At 40.8% G+C, this 23,807-nt stretch overlaps 1 protein-coding gene across 1 annotated transcript in view; it reads right to left on the bottom strand.

The window, feature by feature from the left end:
- The window catches only part of NARS2 (asparaginyl-tRNA synthetase 2, mitochondrial), a 1,353,496-nt gene that overhangs the window by 1,305,481 nt on the left and 24,208 nt on the right, over nt 1-23,807 (bottom strand). Inside the window, exon 2 of the mRNA XM_044072015.1 lies at nt 541-650. Within this exon, the coding sequence (XP_043927950.1) occupies nt 541-650 (110 nt within the window). The remainder of the gene's footprint in view (nt 1-540; nt 651-23,807) is intronic.

The raw sequence follows: 23,807 nt of genomic DNA on the forward strand, positions 1-23,807 counted from the left end.
TGCATATGTCTCATTCCTCATTAGATTAAGAGGGGTTTTACAGCCCTAAAACCAAAATAAAATTTCTAGCATTTACAGCACTTTAGTTTCAACTGCAGCTTTTTTCATAGATTCATAAATAAGTACTAGGCTAGCTGCCCTTGCAGGTCATGTTAAGCCTAGCTAGTTTCCCTATTTGTGCTTGAAATAACCTATACCATTTGGTTAGACATTGGCCTTACCCATCCCATGGTCGATAATTATATATTATGTCTGATGCATAAAAATGGGATCATACCATAGATAATTTCAGGGGACCCATGCATTGGATAAAAATTTAAGACTTGCTTCTGTCAATTAGTAGTACAAAGGGTAGTCCTGAGGTAATTTTTCTGTTTCTCATCCATAGATCTACATTGCACTTGAATATGTACTGGGATGAACTATGTTTTATGTGGATGGGGAGTCTGTTCGACAGCAGCAGAGTTCTCAAGCTTCACCTCCAAGAGCTACTGCTTAGTATTTATTAAACAAATGAAATTGGATATCAAAATTTCTTACTTGGGTCCCAGGTTTGGGTCTGCAACCACCTGTAAATTGTCCAATGAGCTTCCATCATTCACATCCAAAAATAATACCTCTTTCTGTGAGCGAACAGAACGAATCCAGCCCTAAAAGCAAAATGAATCAAAGTGTAAACTACCTAATGGTCTTGTCAGCATGAATAATGTAACATGCATATGCAATATGAAGTGAACAGCAGGTTGAGACTTTAAGTTAGATCTACCTGGCTGGTCAAGTTAATTCAAAGCATAACTGTAAGAAAGAAAATGTGGTGGATACATTGTAAATATATGCAAAAATGTCTTCAATAATATGAGAATATATAACATAAAAGTTTAAATTTAATGTGGCAGCAACACAAATCCTGGTATTTGTGGGTATTAATAGTCAGAGGCTTTGATTTTAATCAGTTAATAAAAAGTAAAACAAAACTGCTGCTTGAACAATTGTGCACTTAGCAGAATAGCTGGAAACCAACTTTCTACAGCAGTCTACCAACCATAAGAATATTTTTACTTGGCATATGTTATTGGGTATTGGTCAGTTCTTGACTTCAAGAATTACCACTTTTCCAATCATGTATCCGAAGTATCTAGCTTCAGTCATACAAAGCTTACTTTTGGCAGAATTAACAGCAAGTCCTGCCTGTCTTAATGATTCCAGCACAGCTTGAACATCACTCCCAGTCTTCTGAATATATTCATACATCAAGGTATACAGATGGTATATCCAAGACTCAAAAGAATATCATTAGCTATATAACTACTTTTAATAACAAGATTAGTGATGTAAAGAAAATTATACAAAAAAATGGACAATTTTGATGGCTATGCCAGAACTGCAAAGGATTTTGGGTGAAAAAACAGGTTTTGCTTATAGAAATCTGAAGAGTTTAAAAAGAAAATTATGTTATAAAGATTTGAGAACTTTAAGTAAAAGAAGTATTATAGCTACATCAGGTACATTAAAATGTCTAAACTGTAGCTGTTGTAAAGATATTATTGTAGAAAATAATACATTTGTGCATCCACTAACTGGTAGAGAATATGTGTTTCACTGTTCAGCAAATTGTAATACTACTAATGTGGTTTATTTAGCTACTTGTACATTATGTTCATCATTTTATGTAGGAAAGACTACAAGAAAGCTAAGAGAATGGATAGTAGAACACAAGTCTGACATCCATAGAAGTATTTGCACAAATGCTCCAAGTAAGTATATTTCTGACAAAGGTCAGGAACTTTATTTTAAATTTAGAGCAATTGATGCAATATTTAAAGGAATTAAGAGGTGGGGACATGAATGATGTATTAGAAACTAGAGAATACAAATGAATAGTCAGGCTACAAGCAGATTTGAAACCTGGTTTGAACAATGCAGTCAGTATAAAATCAATATTGGTTAGGAAACCGATAGAAAATCTTTGAACTTTGTTATATAACATTGTTTTAAATGTATAGTACATAGAGAGATTTATGTTTAGCATAGTTAGGGATTTTTTTTAAATGCGAGTAAATATTTTTAAGGAATTTTATATGTTATAACTGTATTATTTTAAATGTTAATGATGTGAATGAAAAAAAGGTTGGGGATTATGATAGGCTGGCTGTGAACATGTGATTTAAAATACTCTTATTTAAAGTGTGTATACCAATTGTGATTTATTAGCACTGACGAAGGGTGTTTTAACCCGAAAGCTTTGCAGTAATAAACTTTGTTTTTCCTGACGTTTGGATTTACAACTCCCAACTGTATCAGATGTTCACTACGGGGGAATGACCATTTACTGGGGGATGCAGATTATGCACTGGAACCGTGGCTGATGACACCCACCAGAAATGCACACACACCCTCTGAAGAATGCCACAAAGAGGCACACACTCAAACCAGAAATATCATACAGCATGTGTTTGGACTGCTGAATTTGTGGATGTTCTTCGTGTTTCACTGCTGCAGTCATCACACTTGGGTTATCTGCCTGCAGGTAGCCCTCAGTCGGCCCAAATACCAGACTCTTGGGATTTCTGCATCGGATGCTGTCGCTTTTTCCATGACGTCAGGGGTATGCATCCGATGCCATTACATCAGCTTTTCTTACTGAGTGGAGCCCGAAGCAGAAGCAGTTCACAAGTGCCGGTTGGCCGCTACCTGAAATTTTCATTATTTGAGTTTCAGACCTGAAGTCTTCTAAAGCTAAGTACCCTGTTAGGGATCCTTTTTTCTTGCTCTAACCGATGAAAGAAAAAAATTAATAATTGTCTTGCCTGAGGAAAGCAAATACCTCACAGAGATTTTCATTCTTACTGCGTCACCTGTTTAGGCCCAGACCACGACTTCCTCGCTGTCGGTTTTGTGCCCTGTTCAACACCCGAACTATTCGTCGGGCTTTGTCGCTAAATTTTTTCACTCTCTTTCTCCGTATTCCGAAATGGCTTCGATAAGCCATCTGACTACCAATCTTCCAAAAAAAACGTAAGGATAAAGACAGAGACAGATTGCATAAGTCCAAAACTGCTGACGATGCCTCCGTTAAGATAGTCGCCAGTCCGCTGATACTCAGTGAGGCACTTTCGCAGCCCGATACCAGTTTCTACAGATTCGCAGGCCTCCACTGCGATCCATTCAGAGTCCAGTATGCCACGAGATGCTTCTTCAAATATGGAGCCTGCAGATGCCTCTACCTTGGATGGGTCCAGAGCAGCTGTGCAGGCACCGGCTTCTGAGGGTGTATTCAGACCTTCCGATGTTCATATTAAACCGACTATTTCATTTCAGACTAAAATTACTGAATTTCTCAGGCCCGGAGGTCGCACTACGCCTAGGAAACAGACAACCAAAGCGCATTCTCAAGCTCCCATGCCACAGAAACAAATGCTTAGAATGGCTGAAGACCTTATTAATTTAATTAAGGGAACCCAGCCTTCCCCCTCTAAAAGACAAAGAATTGATTTACCTTCTAATTCTTCAGATCATGAGTCCGATGACTCTGACCCCTCAGATTACCAGGACATACCCTTATCTACCAATGAGGATTCTGATGCAGAGGTTTCCATTCCCTCTGCCTCCCCACCAGAGGATTTTTCTTTCGGTGAAACCCTGCATACTCTCAGACAGCATTTCTGCTGGGAGTGCCAGGACTACCCACAGTCCAAAAAGAGACTCAGGGAATTTTTAAACCTGCCTCAGCACAGGGCTCTAGCTATCTCTCTTGTTCTGGAAATTGTACATGAGATCTTCATGGAATCCAGTCTTACCCCTGACACTTTGCCACCAACTCCTAGAAAACCTGACAGGTACTACAGAGTACCTAACTCTCACAAATTTCTATTTAAGAATCCTACTGCAGATCCAGAGACCATTTCCCACGGTCCTAAAGACATTAAGGCTACTACAGCCAAAAACCCTACCCCTTCGGACAGGGATTCTAGGACTTTAGACAGATGGGGAAGAAGGTATACACCTCTGCTACTCTTGCCATTGGGGCTTTAAATTGCCAGTTTCACATGTTAAAGTGCCAGAAACATATTATGGAACTAATTAAACAAAAAATTATGTTGATTCCGGATTGCGCAGAACATAAAGATTTACAAGAGTTAATGCATTCTACAAACAAAGATGAAAAACATATTTTGCAGTGCAGTTTTGATGCTTTAGAAGCATCTTGCAGGACTGCTGTCACCGGGTCTGTTCTTAGAAGGCATGCTTTGCTAAAGGAACAAATTTTGCCAGACCATGTGAAAGCAAATTACTAGATGCTCCATTAAACCAAGTACGTTTGTTTCGCACTGAAGCAGAAGTTGTTCAGAAAAAAAGATGGAGGAAAAAGCTAAATCTATGCAAACTGTTTCCTACAGGAAGGTACACCTAGATTCAGTAGGCATTGGCCTTCAAAAACTGGTCCTTTCCAGTCCATCCCTGACCTTCTCAGTCCAAACCCTGGGGCAGCAGACCACCAAGACTACAGTCTCAGGGTATGCACAGATCCAAACAATGGAGTGCTCTCACCTCAAAAACAGGGAGTGGTAAGCCACCATCCTATGGAAAAAGTTCACAATGACTTGTCCTTCATCCTTCCCAGCCTTGCCCAAGTACTTGCACCCCTTGGAGGAAAACTCGCCCTGCATGCAAAAAACTGGGAGTACATTACCCAGGACAGATAGGTCTTAAACATTGTATCCCAGGGATACAGATTCTACTTCCACTCACTGCCAACCCCAAGCGGATTGCCAGACCTCCACCCAAACCAGTGGGCAGAGGCCCAAAAGCAAGTACTTTCTCTTCTCAGTATCAAGGCTATTCAACTTGTTCCAACAAAGCAAAGGGGACAGGGTTTCTACTCCAGACTGCTTCTGGTGCCCAGAAAAGAAAAACTCTTGGCGCCCTATCCTGGATCTGTCAATTCTCAACACCTTTCTGGTGGTTCCAAAATTCAAAATGCTTACTCTACAACAGCTAATTCCTATGCTAGCCAAGGACTCCTGGCTGGTCACCCTAGACTTAAAAGAAGCTTATCTGCACATCCCCATAAGGGAATCTTGCATGAAATATCTACGTTTCAGGGTAGGCTCTATGCACTATCAGTTCTCTGCACTTCCCTTTGGCTTATCTACTGCGCCCAGGGTATTCACAAAATGCCTGGCTCCAGCCATTGCATATTGCAAGCAGTGAAAAATTCAAATTTATCCATAATTGGACAATTGCCTGATTCAGGCAGACAGTCAGGAATTGCTACTTCAGCACCTGACATTTGTAAAGAGACTTCTAACTTCTCTGGGGTATACCATCAATGAAAAGAAATCACATCAGGTACCCAACCAACAAAATTGTATTCCTGGGAGCAAGCTTGAACACAACTTCCCAGATGGCATTCCTCACTCCAGAAAAACAGGTTTATTTGACAAACTACTTCAATCTACTAGCCACCCATACCCAGCTATCTGCAAGAAAAATACTGCAAGCCCTAGGGTTCAGGGCCTCTTGCATTCGACTAATTCCATATGCAAGACTGAATATGAGGAAACTTCTATGGTACTTAAAAAAAAAAAAAGTCTGTGGTGCCAACATTCTCAGGACCTGGAAGCAATGATTCCTATCATTCCTTGCCTAAGGACAGAGTTCCTTTGGTGGACAGAGGCCTGCTACCACAACAAGGGACTCCCTTTCACTCAACCCCCCGCTGCCCAAACCCTGACAACAGATGCATCAGACTATGCATGGGGGGCTCACATGGCAGGCAAATGGAGCCCAAGACAAATGCACCGGCATATCAATCAAAAAGAAATGTTAGCTGTACAGAATGCACCGACAGCCTTCAACTACCTTATCATTCCAGGACAACTCTTGATAAAGATAGAGAACACCACAGTTATGTGGTACATAAACAAGCAGGGGGGAACTCATTCCTACCCACTCTACAGGTTAGCCATGGCTCTGTGAAACACAGCCTTGAGCAATCAAGTGCACCTGCAAGCTCAATTCCAGCCAGGCAAACTAAATTCACTGGCAGATGACTTAAGCAGAAATCTAATGGACCCACACGAGTGGAAACTGGAACCCAAATCATTCAAGCTTCTGATTCACAGGTGGGGGGCACCAGAGATGGACCTCTTTGCCTCCCCCCAGAACCATCAGTTGAGCAAATTTTGCACAAAAACTCCCCACAGCCAAGCATGGAAAGTGGATGCCCTGTCCTTACATGGAAAAACCTCTCAATGTATGCCTTTCCCCCTCTGCCCCTCCTCTCAAAGGTACTACTCAAGGTCAAACAGGACAAGCCAAGGACAATCCTGATTGCACCAGACTGGCCAGGCCAGCATTGGTACCCACTTTTACTCAGTCTGACATTAGTGCCACCCTGGCACCTGCCTCAGACCCTTTCCCTGCTGTCCCAGCAGGAGGGCCAGATTATACATTCTCAGCTGCAAACTCTGATACTAGCAGCCTGGCTCATCCCCTGAATACATCACCAGATAACCTCAGCAAACAGGTGATGGATGTCATCCTTGAGGCCAGGAGGCCTAGTACTAGGAAATCCTATTCAGAAAAGTGGAAAAGATACTGTTCTCGGAGCCAGTCTCAGGGAAAGGACACAACCGTGCCCAACTTACCTCAAATCCTAGATTATCTAGCAGAACTGCTCCACAAAGGCCTATCCTTCTCTTCAATTAAGATTCATGCCTCTGCCATCTCAGCTCATTACAATACTGAGCCACCCCTCTTCTCTCACCCTCTGGTCAAACAGTTCCTGAGAGGAGCTAACAATTTAAGACCCCCAAGGAGAGCTCCCATTCCAGCCTGGGACCTTAACGTTGTACTGGAGAAGCACACGCTTCCCCCCTTTAAGCCTGCTGCTACAGCACAGTTAAGATTCCTCTCTTGGAAAACAGCCTTACTTCTAGCCATCACTTCAGCAAGAACAGTGTCCGAGTTGCAGGCCCTTATGGCTGTGGAACCCTTCATTATCTTCCATGCGGACAGGGTTTCCCTCAGGACTAACCCATCATTTATGCCCAAGGTGGTATCTAGTGTGGCTTTAAACCAATCCATCCACTTACCAACTTTTTTCCCTAATCCTCAGAATAAAGGGGAAAGGATCCTGCACTCCTTGGACGTGTACAGGCAGCTTAGGTTCTACCTTGACAGGACTAAACCTTTTAGAAAATCTGACCAGCTGCTAGTCAGCTTTGCTACAGGGGTAGAGGGCAAGGCCATTTCAAAGCAGACCATCTCCAAATGGATAGCACACTGCATCCATTTCTGCTACAAACACCATGGAAAATCTACCCCACAGGGGATCAGAACCTATTCCACTAGGGCTACCTCAACTTCTACAGCATTTTTCAGGGGAGTCCCTACCAGGGACATCCTGGAAGCTGCAACTTGGACTTCTGTACACACCTTCACCAAGCATTACCACTTGCCTATTTTTTCTAAATCCAGAGCTGGATTTGCTACAGCAGTCTTACAAGGCCTGCTAGCCAGCCCTAATACTTCTTGACTGCCTCCACCCTTCCTCAGCTTTGAGAATCTACCCAAGTGTGATAACTGCAACAGTGAAACACGAAGAACATAGTACAGTTGTGTACACTTACCATAAATGTAGATGTTCGAGTGTATTCACGGTTGCAGTCCTGGTTACCCTCCCTCCAGCCCCCTGACTTTTCTATACTTTCTACATATCCTCTTTTTTGGCCATATTTTATGGCAATGGTATTTACTTTTTACTGGAGGTCTTCCACACCATGTAATTGCTTCCTATTTTGGGGGCTCCTGACATCTGGGGCAAGAAAAACTGATGTAATGGCATCAGCTGCAAGTTTTATATCCACGACGACCTGACGTCATGGAAGAAGCAACAGCATCAGACGCAGAAATCCCAAGACTCAGGTATTCCGGCCAACTGAGGGCTACCTGCAGGCAGATAACCCAAGTGTGATGACTGCAACAGTAAATACACTCAAACATCTATGTACACAACTGTACTTTCTGGTGCCTAGAAACATCTGGTGGAGCCCTGCAGTACAATCCGCAGACATGTACTGAAATATTCACAGTGTGTATCATGCTACACATCATCCTGAGAAAGCTTGAGCAGGATCACCAAGGGGAAGGAGCACCCACCACCAATGCCACAGTCACCACAGCCACATGCAGGTGATGAGTCAGAGGGGGGGAAGCAGCAGCTGCTGTGGGTGAAGGCAGACATAGGCATGCTTAACATGCCCTTGCATTGGCTAAAAGACAATGCATAGCACATTCATTCACCACCTAGAGGCATAAAACCTTCCTCCTACCCACATCCATACAGTAACACTGATGCCAGGCAACTCTCACAACCTTTATCTCCCCTTTTATTGGCTGTGTACTGCTTGCATCAGAGTCAGCCCTGAACTAAAACTGGTATAACCCTTGATTTACAAGGTAAGTGCTGAACCTAGAGAGTATTGTGTAATAATATGAATGACTGGCATATCCTTGCATGCTGTTACTTGGTAGTGTAAGTAAAAGGTGGGAGATTTGTACAGAAATGACCTTAATATCTGACAGCAGAGACTAATTTGACTTATGTGTGTCCATTATTAAGTAGTAGGTCTCAGGCATCAAAGACTCACAGAGTCATAAACTGCATGCCCTCAATTTAGCACCATACGTTTATACCGGAAAATCATTAAAGACAGCAGTAAGATACATAGTGCAGTTTCAGACTTCCCAACCTTCACAAGATCATTAACAATAAAGATGGAAAAATGTTGATGCTATCAACTGTGTAACTCTCTAAGACCAGTATAAGTCAAAGGTACAATTACCAGTTCAACATCAGAAATGCAGATACACTAAGCACTAAGTCAGATATCCACCCTGAGCATCAGACACAAAGCTTATGTATCCCTGAATCCAAAAGATAAAAAACAGGGACATGTAACATTTACTGTCACTTGCACAGGGTGTTGTTGGCGGGGGGGGTGATGGATGCCAAGGCTGACAGAAAAGGTCTCCGATTGTATGTGAGTAAGAAAGAGAAGCAGGCAGACATTTGGATAAAGCAAGAAATGGCCAGTGTGTCAAAATGAGATTTAAGCACTGGCACGTCCACACCTACAGTCAGATGCACTGCTGCTACCTGAACATGACTGACATTTGCTGGACGAGCTCCCTTCATGAGAGCACTCAGGAACAAGATCCCATGGAATGCCACTTCTGGGTGTGGACAGCTCACCCACTGATGGAACAGTGAAAGTGCTGGCACTATGGCAGCGTGATCGGGAATAGCCACGTTGGCTAACAGCACATGATGTAGCTGACCTATGCCCATGAGGATGCCATCCCCTCCCAGCAGACATTCCATCACAGGCACCGCTCATTCCAATGTGTCATTCATCGGAGCCACTGAATCGACAACACGGTGGAGGCAGTCACCCATGTCAGCCTGTGCCATATCTACAACCCGAAGCATTTCTCTGGAGTACCTATGGGAACAAGTCTGTGGCTCCATGATGGCTCTAAATAAATGTTGAGTGGCACAGGAAGTAACATCTGGATCAGGTGGAAGATGGACAGCAGGCCTCCTCTAAGCACCCCTAGCAACCCTCCTGTGCGACACCTTGGCTACGGCCACAGTCAACAGGCACTGACTCCACAGTAATCACACTTCCCTGATTGACTGTCTCACTCTCCACTTGTCCAATATCTGACAACTCACTGGAATGGGTAGGCATAGGCCTACTGGCTGTATTCGATGGAATTTCGGGGGATGGCTTTATGTCAAAGTCAGTATCAGATTCAACCTCTGCACACCCCAACTGCGCCTTTGTTTGGCAGCCATCATCATCAGAGTCTGCTGATATTCTGACATCAGGTTGCAGAAGTCCCATACTTACACTGTCAGGATCACCTGTGATAATAAGCAACAAACACAGGAACAATTAAAACCTACACTACTATAGTCCAATATATGCTAACAAAATAACAGTGTTGCCACTATTAGGCAGTACAGCAATGTGCACGCAACAGTCCTAACATTACCATCACACACTAAAATTTTCTTTGAATTGCTCATCAGTACTGACATAAAAATGCTTGGCTTACCTTGTGCAGAGGATGGTATGCACTGTATACCGGGTGGTCCTGGAAGAAGTTAAGAAAAAGGTAAAGACAACATCATCACAATTAACAGTAACACATGGGGTAATACTTTTGCCCCTTTATATGTCCATTAACTATACATTCAACAAGAACATGGATGACAAGTCCATTTGTAATCAATTAGAATGTGCTTTTAACTGTAGCAATCTTCAACCCCCCCCCCAAAATAAATTTATTCTGAAACAGAACTAACGTATTGATTTTTTTTATTATACAATAGTATTTAACAATTGAGATACAAACGCCTACCTGAAAGCTCCTCCTGGGACAAACTTGCCGTCCCTGAAATAGTACCACCAATGTCAAGGACATGAAGTTCTGCACTTTCTTGGGAGCTGTCTGGATCCCTGACAATGAACAGGAACTCTTCATTTGTTATTTAGTGGTGGCTCTGTAGCAGCCCCCCCAGTACCCATCCAATCATGGGCCACTGCAGCTGCTCTCCTCCATGCAGATGAGATCATGCCAGTGGCCCTATGGCACACCTGGTCATATGCTCTGTTGTGGCTGCCCACTGCATTTACATCTGCAATGATCTGCTGCCAAATTTGCATTCTGCATGACATATCTCCAAGTCCTCTCTCTCAAGCAAGAAGGCAACATGTTGCCTAAAAGCTTCAACAATGAATTGATTCTCAGGGTTAGTGAAGGGTGGTTTTCCAAGACTGTGATGCCTGGGTGGCACAGTCCTAGGTGTTCTAAAGGACAACAGAAGGATAATACACATAAGTATCACATAACTACGAAACTGTTCCCACATAAAACAGAAAAGCTAGTACTTCAGTATTACCCACTGGAGAAACATAAAACAGTTTAGAGATTTGAAATATGAACAACAGGTTAGATGAGAAAAAGGAGAGTAGCAATATCAACATAGCCTTGTTTGTGCCATAACAGAAATGCTCCTTTGCTCCCCCCCTCCCAAAATAGAATATGCAAATGGGACATTTTGGTAACAAACCATCTTTGAAATGCTAAAAGTGCTATCAAATTAACTGTCCCTGAAACATGTCTACAGATTTTAATACAGAACATTCCATTTTAAGGTACTGCTAATCATGTATACCTATGAAATGCCCTGACAAACATGCCCATGTCATTAGTAACTTCTAACTAATGCATACAGATAAAAGCTGTAAAAGCCTTTGCTAATCGAAAAAAAATATAACACTATTAAACATATTTTTCTTAATTACATTTCAGCATATGGTGTATGTAACTGACAAAATGCAAGAATACCTTCTCAAGGTCAGTAACACTCTGTGCAGATATATCCCAAAGTAATAGCCTCTTTTCTTTGTTCTTCACATAAACAAGTCCCCTTATCTTCAGTTTCTCTAGCTATTTGCCTTGTTATGGTGTAGATTCAGAGCTCACAGCATGATGAAGATGCAAATGAGGTGTGAACTTGTTAGAACAGCTGAATTCCAAGTACTCTGCTCTGTGTAGCATATGTAAACATAGTGCAGGCATTCTTCGTCAGTGTCTGTTTTTAATGGATTACAGCTGTGAATGATTACTGGTAGGGACAGGGAAAACACAACAGCAATACAGACTGCCCTACATCCAGTGGGTGGGTCAGGTTAGACTTATAAAGTGTTAGATGTAATTTTGTCAAGGTTGGAAACGTAAGTAAGCAGCACACAATTCACAGATTCTGTTCATTATCATCCAACCTCCCCTTCATTTGTTGGCAACTGCATATTATATTACTGACTTTTAATATCCTAACACATTTTAAGGACAATTATATAGAATGGCTTACAAACTGCATGTCTCAGATTACTGGTCAGATAAGAGAAGAATGACCAACAAACACAGAGGGGCAAGACAGAACAGCAGATTTGCAAGCAATACTCATAACTGGTTGTGTGATCACAATGCACTACATCCAAAAATAATAAATGTACAAATAACACTTGTATGGTTTCATATTACTGCAGATGATGTTGCAGTTGGTTGTATGTAGAATGGTTTCCATTCCTTGCTGCAAAGGTGTTTCTAAGATCAAGTGTAGTATCTGTGGCAAAGAGGTATAAGGTACCCTTACTCTGTTCTGAAGATTCACTGCAGTGAGAGTTCAAATCCAGACCTATGTAGAAATATTTTGTGTACTAACATTTTGTAGTGTGTGTGTCAGACTGTTTTTCCACACTGTAGCTACTTTTCCCTTTTATCTTTTTATTCTTTTATTTATTTTTTGGGGGGGGGCAGTGTTTGCACAATGAGCCACTTAGCGCAAACATGGGAAATGGAGAAAGTACATGTCAGGTTTGGTTGTGCTTTTCTTGTTTCCACAAAGTGCTGCAGTGTGCAAAATGGAACAGTGGCCAACGCAGGAAGCAGACAGAACACCAGCCAAACACCTGCAAAAAAGAAGTCTGTAAAACAGCTAAGGTCCAAAAAACAACAAAAAAAAGTTGCAATTTCTCTGTTCCATCACGCAACTGTGCTTAGTGGCAAGGTTCCCCAGCAGCTGCAGCCATTGAACACCTGCAGACAAGACTAAGCCAGCCAATAAGTGAAACCAGATACATTCAAGTTTGGGCAATGAGCAAACCCATTAAGCAGCATTGCACGGTGGTCAAAACAGAGACCTTAGGAATAACTAGGAAATTAGAAGATTATGTAACTAGTACTGTAGCAGCAGGTGTAAGTATAGGGTTGGAGTACAGATGGTCCTGGGGTCTACTATTTTTACTGCTGTGGCAGTGCAGTTCATAGCAATGAACTGAAAAATGTACAAGTGTTTCAACATTCTTGTGGCAACCGGCGTAGGACTGCCATACACGTGGTCCTGGGTTTTAATACAGTATATTCCATAACGTTTAATGTTGTTCCAGTTCCCATTATATTCACTCTCACTTATAACACTTCACATAGTGGAGCTGATATGAATTATTTGTATGAGGGATGAGACACCAGTATTGTGTTTTCAGATGTACAACTGAGAGTATTCTGTCTACTATATTTCTGTACATGTAATTCTGCTATCTAGACTTGCATGGGTTTCACAATTACAAAAAACACACACAATTGAATCTATATCCAATAACCTTGTCAGGGCACACACATACATGTGTAACAACTCAAACTGTCACCTGTATTTATGTATGATTCCAGACTATGTTTGAGCAGCACTTCTGTCAAACCAGAGTCAAATTCCTCGTATGTGTGCATACCTGGCCAATAAATGCACCTCTGATTCTGATTCTGTGGCAAAGATGAAAAATCAACTCTGTGGAAGAAAATGTTTTGTCTCCTATGCCTAGGTTTGAATCACACAGTGTAAAAATCTAATTTTCTCAGTGTATAAAGGCAAAAACAAATGTGTCAGGTCATTACATTTATGCCTCCAGTGCATGTACTCACCTAACTGTTACCTTCCAATTTCCAATATATACATTTGGCCTACATCAGTAGACATGCCTCAAATTAAGGCCAAGTTTCAGACTCGCCTTCCAGTTTCAATTATTTAATTCCTCCCTGTTTGGCACTGCTGCTCTCTGCTTAACACTGTGCAAATACAGTTGTCAGTTAATGCAATGTTACCACCATGTTAATTTTTATATAGCTTCTGCAGTACTCTGAATTTGAGTGTGTCCTTCCCCACTAGATACAATATGTTTATATAATGTATTAGTCACTATCCCCTGAAGTGGCTGAGTATAAGTGGATACAGTTTTTTTAGAGCTGATTCTGAATCAGGCTTAAATGTTAATAACAGTATTAAACCTGTTTTAAAAATAAAACATGATTTCTGTTTTTAGAAATGAATTATTATATACACCATATATGGTTTTTAAAGATCTATATATTTCTTATGCATTTTATTTATTTCACTGTTCAAATTTGTTTAATTTATTTAATTTAACTTAATTGATTAATCTGTTCAATTGATAAATGATGGTAACTATATATATGTCTGCTGAATATGAATTATATTTGTTAATTTCTACTGAGGAAGAGCCTGTTGTGCTTAAAAGCTTTGCATATTAAAACTGTGTTTTAAAAATTCAGTGGTGGTCATTGCTCCTTTTTATCATTTTATATCTTGGACATTTTATCAGGAACTCATTTAGTGGACAAAGTTTCAATATACTTTTTGGATACATTGAAAGACTAAAACACCTGTCACTGTACTCAATATCATGTAGGCTGCTGAGAGGTGACCTATGTCTGGCCTACAGAGCAGTCTCAGACACCCTACTAGAAATGCTGGATATCTGCAAATCAAATAGGACAAGAATAACGTGTTCCAAGGATCTCACCCTAGCCATTGACATACACAGAACATGCTAGGGAGACAGATCTATCTCTCAGCGATTGCCACTTCCAATGCATGTGAAGCAGTGCTCCTCAATGATCCTATTCAAGTGCAACCCTGACAACTGTATGGATGATTGTAAATTCACCCCTGGGGCGGCACCCACATCCCTCATAGACAGGGCCAGTTGGTGTTGATCACAAAATCTCTCTGCTAGCGACGACCATCTAACTATGTTCAATAAGGATACTTGTGTTTTTACATGGCTAGGCTTGTAAACACCCTAGGGCCATTAGGCTAGAAACCTATGAACCTGTGAAACTATGAACCTATGCAAGCCACTCAACATCTTCTCTCCAACATGTACTGCTGATGTCACTATAAGCTGACCTACAGTCTTATAAAGTCAAGACTTGTGCCATGCACTTGCACAAACTACTGAGTTCTGTAGTCTGTGTATCAGTTAGGGGCTCTGTTCTCACTGCAGGTGTGTGTGTGTCTAGCCAGATGAACAGAAGCATGTATCCTACAGTTACCGCTGTAATCCCATGTATTGACAGTATTTTGATACTTGCAAATGCCTAGACATCCATTTCATACACGCCTACTAACATCTTCTCTCCAACATGCCCTGCTGATGTCATCCACTATAAGTTGAGCTGCAGTCCTGTAAAAGAAAGACTTGTATCATGGTGCTTGCGTAACATACGTGTGTACTTAGATAGGGATTCTATTCTCACTGCAGTCAACTGGTGTGTGTGTGTGTGTGTGTGTGTGTGTGTGTGTGTGTGTGTGTGTGTGTGTGTGTGTGTGTGTGTGTGTGTGTGTGTGTGTGTGTGTGTGTGTGTGTGTGTATACACATCTGTTTGACATTACAGAGTGCCTTTTACACCAGCATGTGGGACACTTACTACCATATTCTCCTCAAAAGACACTGCTGATGTCATCAGATATAAAGTGTTGTCTGAGACAGTCCAAGTCAGACTTGAGCTGTGACACTTCCCTTAAGTACAGAGTTCTGTAGTCTTTGTACTTAGGCAGGGGTTCTATACTCACTGCAGTCAACTGGGGGGGGGTGCATGCACTTGCTTGACATTACAGAGAGTCTGTTACATCAGTATGTGGAATACTTTTATTGCCATATTCCCCTCATCAGACACTGCTGATGTCATCAGCTATAATGTGATTTGTGGATTTGCACTATTCCCACTACGGCAGGGTCGGAGACTGGCCTGGAGGCCAGGCAGAAGTCACCTCATCCTATACAATACGGATTACAGTGACATGGATTCCAGTCTATCCATATACATCATGGCATGGTTTGTATTCACTGGATTTTCTTGGTTTGTAACCCATATGGTCTCTCCAACTGCTGCACATGTCTGGTGAGGTGCATGCAAAAGTGAGCATTATATTCTATATTAGTTTTCTGATGAGGTTCAAGTACAGTGCTGTTAATATAATCCTGAGATCTGAATATGACAGTGTGACTTATTTGCACAACATAGGCTTTCAATACCAGTGTGGACACTTGGTGGTCGAAGCTCAGAGTGTTATGTACATGTATTCCCAGTGCTTGCATCACTGGGTTTCAGCATAGTGGGACTGTTGTCACTGTTGTAATTAGCAGGGAATTCCACTTTGCAGAAGGCCAAAATAAAGACATATTTTTGCATTTATTTGTGGACCGTGTGGCTTCGCCACCAATCACATGTTTGTGTAAGCCCCTCCTGTAGTATGTTACCATCACAGGTGGACTCAATGACTGCACCCAGTATGCAAGAATCAGCAAACACGGTAAACCATAGGCCATATACTTTCGCCTGAACTGTTGAGAAATAGATTCCAAACAGTAAAGGCCAAGCACAGATCCCTGGGGTACACCAATGGTGACAGCTCTACTGGTACAGGCTGATTCACCAACTTTCACAATATGTGTTCTGTCAGCGAGCCAACTGGTTACCCATCTAGTGACATGAGGCTTAATCCTGAGATGACAGAGTTTCTCAATGATCCCTGTGTGGGTAATTGTGTTCAAACCCTAGGCCAAATTGAGGATAGCCAGTATGCATTATCTTATCTACATCCAGGCCTATCACACAGAATCAATAGGCTGTGACAACATTACAAATCGCCTATCACATGACTCATCAAATACACCTTCCTGACACAGTTAAATGCACACTTCAACACACTCTTCACACAGACTATGTTGCTGTAGAAGGATGTTTTCAACATGCACCTGTGTGAGTTGGGGGGAGGGGGACAACACCCGATGCATGCATGTATAGACACATCCTGACTCTCCTCATCTGTGAGGCAGACGATCATGTCATCATGGACTTTTTCCTAAATGGACACTAGTGATACTCCGGCTGTGTGCAACAGACCTGTGTGAGTTGTTAATGCTACATCATGTCTGTTACATCTGTTAGATGTCCTCAAAGAGATCACTGTTGGCATGCATGATGACAACATTATCAGCCTTCTGAACTTGGCAAGCCCAAGACATTGGACAAATCCATACTCAGTTATTCACTCAAAACTGTCAGATCTGGCTATATACACCTATATCACCAAGTGTATAGACCAGTGTATCACACACATGGCATCTAAATATGTTGACATTGTGTGAAGTGACCTATATCTCAGGTCCAGTGATCAGGTCTGTACATCAGGGCTGCCTGCTAGGTCCTTTCCTGTCCATTAATTAAGTGATGGACATCACAGATGACATACATATCCTGTGTCCAAACAGCTGCCTGAAGGAATACAGATTGTGAGCAATCACTTACTCCAACTGTGATATCAGTATAATACAGACAGTATCAACACACACCAAAGACTACTGCCACAGCCATGACAACACCTGCAATGACAAGAACACATGGGGGGATTTGTTACGTCAGGAAAACAAACACATAACTAAAGTACAATGTGGACATCACACACTCTAATCAGACCAACAGTTATGTGATCTTTGTCCTGGAGTAGACAGTTAGTGGAATGTCCACCAGCACGTGGTCACAGTGATGACTACTCCCCTGTATGTAACACAACTACTGAGTATGTGAAGAATATTCACATCAGAGGCCATAATACCTCCATAGTTCACAGCCTTCATTACGCCAATAACTGAGTACAATGCATCCTTCTTCATGTACCTCCATACACATCTTCCACTGATGTGTAACTGAAGTGTACCACCTTTGTCACAGTGAAGTGGCACACATCATTGGCCATACCTAGGTATTCATTTCGTGGCATAAACATTACTGTCTGATGGTGTGGAACCCCCATCAAGTTGTTACATCAGATGCATGTGTACTACTTGTTCTGGTGATACAAACAGTACATACATAGGTGTTTCATAAGATTAATGGCATGAGTAACATTCATGACCGTGTGGATTGTGCCATATATATGCCATGCACATCAGTCAACTAGCCTGCATTGATCATAATGTCACATACAGGTATAGTACTGTCCCTCCTAACACCTCCAGCAGATATTATGGTGCCAGGACAGTTTATGTGATTACGCTCATAGAGTGTGGATGTATCATAATAGTTATACAAGTATGTCTGTGCAGAATCATCTCTGATCACTCTAAAACACATATATTATGTCAAAGATATGGGATTACTGGTGGTATTATTCTGATAATGCCCATAAGCCTTTACCGGTGTCCCATTTGCTGAAGACCTCTGCTGAGATTGCACTCATTCAGACAAAACAGTTTGCACAGCTTCACAATATTCATGTAACCCACTGTATGTAACATCCCAGATAAATGTTCTCTGCATTACTGGCGTAAGGATGCTTATTTCACACAGACACCCCCCCTACTATTATGTCACCTTTTGTGACAGTCACATAATACCCATTTTCTGTGCGGTGGTGGTGCTGCGGTAGCGTTGTCACTTCACAGTAAGACATTGTTCTGTTCGATTCTCAGCTAGAGCGTCTTCTGTTTGGAGACATGCATGAATGGGCGTACCTTCGTTGAAGGTTGTGCGTCAGGGTTGGCAACTCAGCACATAAAAATCTACTGCCAATCATTAGCGGACCGGAGTTCTGCTGTGGCGACCCCTAACCGGGAAAAGCTGAAAGACACAACAACAACTGTGCAGTTCCTACTGTGCCAGATTGATATGTGATTTGTGTTGCTGCTACAAAAGTCTTCCATTGACATGCGCTCATCTGCTGTACATTAGGTTGCTTCCCTTGTACTCTTTCCCTGTGTTCATTCCTACATTTCAACTCTGTGTCCCTATTCAATACACACACTTCCCCAGGCTGGTATTTTACACAGCAATCCATGTACCCTTACAGATCATTTATGCTACTTTAGTACAGAATGCCAGGAACGGGATTTCACAATAATCTGCACTGTACTGTGTTTGGGCCATATACTTAACAAATTCATACCTCTTAAAAGTCCAGATTTTTGCTTTTATATCATTTGGTGTGTTCCTTATCAAATTTGTGGTTTTTGGTCATATCACTGGGATGATAGCAGGACTGATGTGACACAATATTACATACATTTGAGTTTCAGACTTCAAACCCTTCAGAACATGTATCTTAACACAAACCCCTGGTTATTCTAGCACATTTCTAATGAGCAAATATGTCAAATATGTCCCTACTTCTGGGTCACTGTCCCTCCATTATGTTGGCCTTTGTCCAGATGTCTTGCACTAAGAAATTGAGAGGTATCTGTTAAGCCCCGGTGATCACTGTGGCATTTTGCTCAAAACTGTAGATCTTTAGTGCTCTGATTTAAAAAGGACTGCTATATATGTTTGCTTACACGGTTTCCTGGCTGACAACACTGTTGCCATCCACAAAACCTTGCTTATTTATGTTTAAACGTGGTGCGCAGCATGAATATGCATTGAGTGTTGCTGCTCACCCCGCATCACCATGCACATGTGTAAACTCCGTGTAGGCTTTGAGTTTATTGAATCCCAGGGAATAAGTAAATACTACTAGACTGAAGAAACAGTAATATCCCGGTATTAAAAAATAGTCATCATTAACCATGTGAATTTCCTACTGACAGAAAGTACCAGGAGAGCAGTAAGATCTGAAACTGAACATGGTCTCAAAGTACGGTTGGCAACTTTTCATATCAAGAATTCTGGACATGTACATGAAAGCAAAATGCGCGCAGAACAGAAGTGTACATTTAACATCGCCTTGAGGGACTGTTGTATAATATTACTGTGCGCAATCAAACATATTCTTCTGTTCTTCAATGTCAGTGACAGTGTCCCTTAATTCTGTACAGTTGGCAAGTCATTTAAATATTTAATATTTATATATTTAAAGGTTACCCTGAATTTTGCTACTTCATGCGAGTACACGGAGTACACACAATGTATATGCAGGCATTAGTGTGTCATCATTGGAGCAGCTATAGTAGTCTGACAAAAATGAAATAACATTCAGAACATGCCTCAATGTAAAAAGGTAGTGAGTTACTGTGCCAAACATGACAGGGCAAAAGTAACAGCTGGAGACTCCATACCTCCAAAAAAAAAAAAAACAAAAAAGCAAAGTAGCCTCTGCATCCTCTCACAGAATGCTGCTTTACTGGTTGGCTGTCATACTTTGCCTCCAAGATACATCTGTCCCACCCCTGTTAATAAACATGACTTCAGTTCCTGCTGCCTGCATTCACAGCATTCATTTGCACCTACATGTTGTACTTCCATCTTAAGAACATATTACTTGAGTCACTCATCTTGACTGAGTTTATTATTTATGCAGCCTTGCCCGCTGATAAGAAGCACAGGAAGATCAATCAATCAGTATGCTGGACAGACTTGTCCTCAGAGCCATTGCTACCTTCACTAGTATCCATATATTACAGAGCTACACTTTTAAAAGCTGATCAATTCCAGAGATGCATAGGATCATAGCAGATTATTAGGCTATCGACCCAGAGGTTATTTTAAGCCTAGCCATTTCAACCCAATGTAATACCATACAGGTACTAGTCAATACCCGATACTGCACTTAGTGATGACTGCCCATGTCCAGGAGGGTTGTAGGCACTATCCCGGTTAAGAATTTACAGGACCCCATCCACTCATCCAGGTTCCTCTTTAACAGTGTCATAGAGGTTTTCTGTTTCACATGAGTTGGTAGCCTGTTCCAAAGGGGTGGCAGTCGCTGGGAGATAAATCTGTCCCTCCAGCAAGTCCTATTTAAGTCGCAGGCCATATTAACTTGCATATAGATGTTACATACAGAACATATAGATTAACTTGCATTCAGGTATACTTAACAGTATAGAAATAAATCTCAATACCACAGCTATGCATGCCTCACATCTTCCTCCAATCTTTCCAAACACTTCTGAAAGCAAGTTACCATCATCATCTCCATCAAGGCTTGAAGAAGAAAGCACCCTATCACTTGCAAAAATTTGTGCTATCCCCCAGAAAGGGCAGACTGCCATTCTACCACTAGCACTGACACATGATAAAGCCAGCTAATCACTCCACCATTTCTAAAGGCAAGACAGGAACAAAGAAAGCACCTGATCATCCATGAAATTTGCACCATAAGTAAGGCAGAAAGGAAGGAGAGGTTGTCATTTTCTACCAATAACACTGAAGAGGACATCAGAAAAGTATAAATGAGACTTTTTTTTCTCTGGTAGGATGCTGCATCTCTCATCACTCTTCCCAGAAGTGAGATCAGGGTAAGAAAAGCTAGAACATTGGTTGTTAAGTGGAGAGGTAAGCAGGTCACACCTTGTGGTTACCAAATATGAAAAGATCATTTAGGCTATGTTGTGACAACTGACTCAGTTATTTAGTCTGTCTACCAAAGAGCTGTCCTATCCTGAAACATGGCATCATCACATGGGATGTCAGGGTTTGCTCTCAAAGTAAAAAAAAAAACAAACAAAAAAAAAGTCTCTCTCATCACATGCAATCGAATAGGATCAGCTGCTCACATTTCAGTGACAACAGTTTTGGGGACATAAACCAAGCTGACGACAAATAGGCTGTTTCATAGGACTGCAAATAATACAATCTGGTTATTGTATTTTTCAGTGACCACTTGAAACAACAGCCCATTTCAGAAAAGATCTGGAGAGCAGTATACCAAATATTTAATGAACTTACATTGATATGATGATGCACATCTATTTTACCTTGAGACAACCTTGCATCTGTAAGCTGATTGCTGATAGTACTAGAACATGTCAGCATTTTTAGGTACTATTTAATAATCTGGTTATTTTATTTCAGTGACCACTGGACCAAAAAAATATTTCAGAAAAGATCTGGAGAGCAGTATACCAAATATATAACAAAAACAAAAAACATCATCTGTTGAAACAGTTTACACAACAGTAGTCACAATCTTGCAGGTTATTAGACACACCATAGCTGACCACATCAGGTATTTTTATCTACAGCTCTGAACCAGAGAAGGTAGGAGAATTCTGCATCTCAGACAAAACAGATAAACTTTTTTATTGTTGACAGAATTGGATTCTAAGTACACATACCCAGAAAGACTTCATCCAAGATACTACATGTTGTCTAAACAGAAAGGAACCAAGAAAACAATAACAAATCAAATGTACAAGAACAATGTTAATATGTATAATTTATTTATCAGAGGATAACAGAAAATGGCCAAAGAAAGCAAACCAACCTTATCCTACAATGACACACACATTATATATATATATATATATATATATATATATATATATATATATATATATATATATATAAAGTATAAGCAATATTACAACATATGGTGGAATTTTACTTAGGCACAGTAACCTGCTTAGCAGTTTTTTATTCAGCAAGTTGTGAAGTTGCTCAGTACATTTTTAAAAAGTTTGTCCATCCATTCATTCATCCATAACTCCTTTTTCCATTTTTACACATGGTGTCAGGGTGTCACTTTAACAGTAACAATCATCTAGAGCTAAGATTCAAACCTCCAGGTGACTAGCCATTAGTTAAAAAAAACAAGAGTTAAAACAAGCCAAGCCAAATCAAAGCTCTAATGCACTAGTATTTTAAATAACATTGTACTGGAAGTAACAGTCCTAGGTAAAACTGAAATAAGCCAGATGCCCTCCTTCCCTTTTGGTTTCAGTTCATAATAACCTCCTTCAGCTTCAATATCATAGAACTTCATGTAATATAACAACTTGGTTTAGTTGTTATATCCTATTAACTGTATACAGTGCATGTTGGAGTGAGACTTTAAGCATACTGTCCACAGAGTTTTCTTATTAATACATTTGAAGTTGTACAGTACATGCTAAATAAGGCTGTTCATTGTGGCGGTCACAAAAATGGCTGCAAATAGCAGCATGAACCATTTCAAAGCTAAAGTAAGTGTTGTTAAAGATCATAACTGCTTTTGCTTACACTACACATACAGGTACTGTTTGGAGCAGCAAGCGATTCTGAACTGGGCAGTACTTTTATGATGGCCTTACAAGCTTCAGTCTTGAGTTCAGCATGGAATGGATTCCAAATGTACAGCAATTAACCTTATAATAAAATACATGGCTGCTTAACACAGTTTTAATTTCAGTCACACAATAATGTGTGCACAGGAAAAAAAGGTACAAGGAAAAACAATCATATGACATATGCATCATCAACAACAGATGGAGAAACCTGAGGAAAAGAAATAGAAGGTAAATAATTAGCTCACTTACATACAACACTCTTGCAGTTATGTTAACTACATTGGGAAGGACAACGAACAACAAAAGCAGTAACAGCCAAAATATTAAATTTTATGTGAGAATTCAAGTGAAGGAAAACAATGCCAGCTTTTCAGATGATCAAAGTAAGACACTGCTTAGCAAAAAACTCACAATTCTGTTGGATGGTCATCACTCCCAACCAACGAAAAAAGGACATGTATAAAATTTACTACCAAAACAAAATTTAAAACACATTACCAGGGAGATGCCATGTGGATGCCAGACTAAAGAAAACTAATTTACAGATGTAATGTATTTTTCCTCTCTGATGTCATACTTTTACACATTTGTAAAGCAAAATGTGTGTAGCCTTGTGACCTTTTCTCTGTATATTTTGAAAAAAGAGAGGAAGAGAACGTACACATGAAAATGTAAATTTTTGTTTCAGGAAGCTAGCAAGTCATAAAATGCAACTACAGCATTCTTCAAAGAAGAGTTTACTACGTCAGTTATAAAAGGGAACAGTCATTACAATTCAAACAGTTAAAAAATGTATGCAAGATCCTGTTTCCTAATAGTCTATTGCTCTCAATGTGCAGATAACGTCTAAAACTAAACCACTGCATATGATGATCTAAAGAGAAATAA

This window comes from Protopterus annectens, chromosome 5.part0 (genome assembly GCF_019279795.1).
Source record: "Protopterus annectens isolate FY-2018-M chromosome 5.part0, PAN1.0, whole genome shotgun sequence".
Lineage (NCBI taxonomy): Eukaryota > Metazoa > Chordata > Ceratodontiformes > Protopteridae > Protopterus > Protopterus annectens.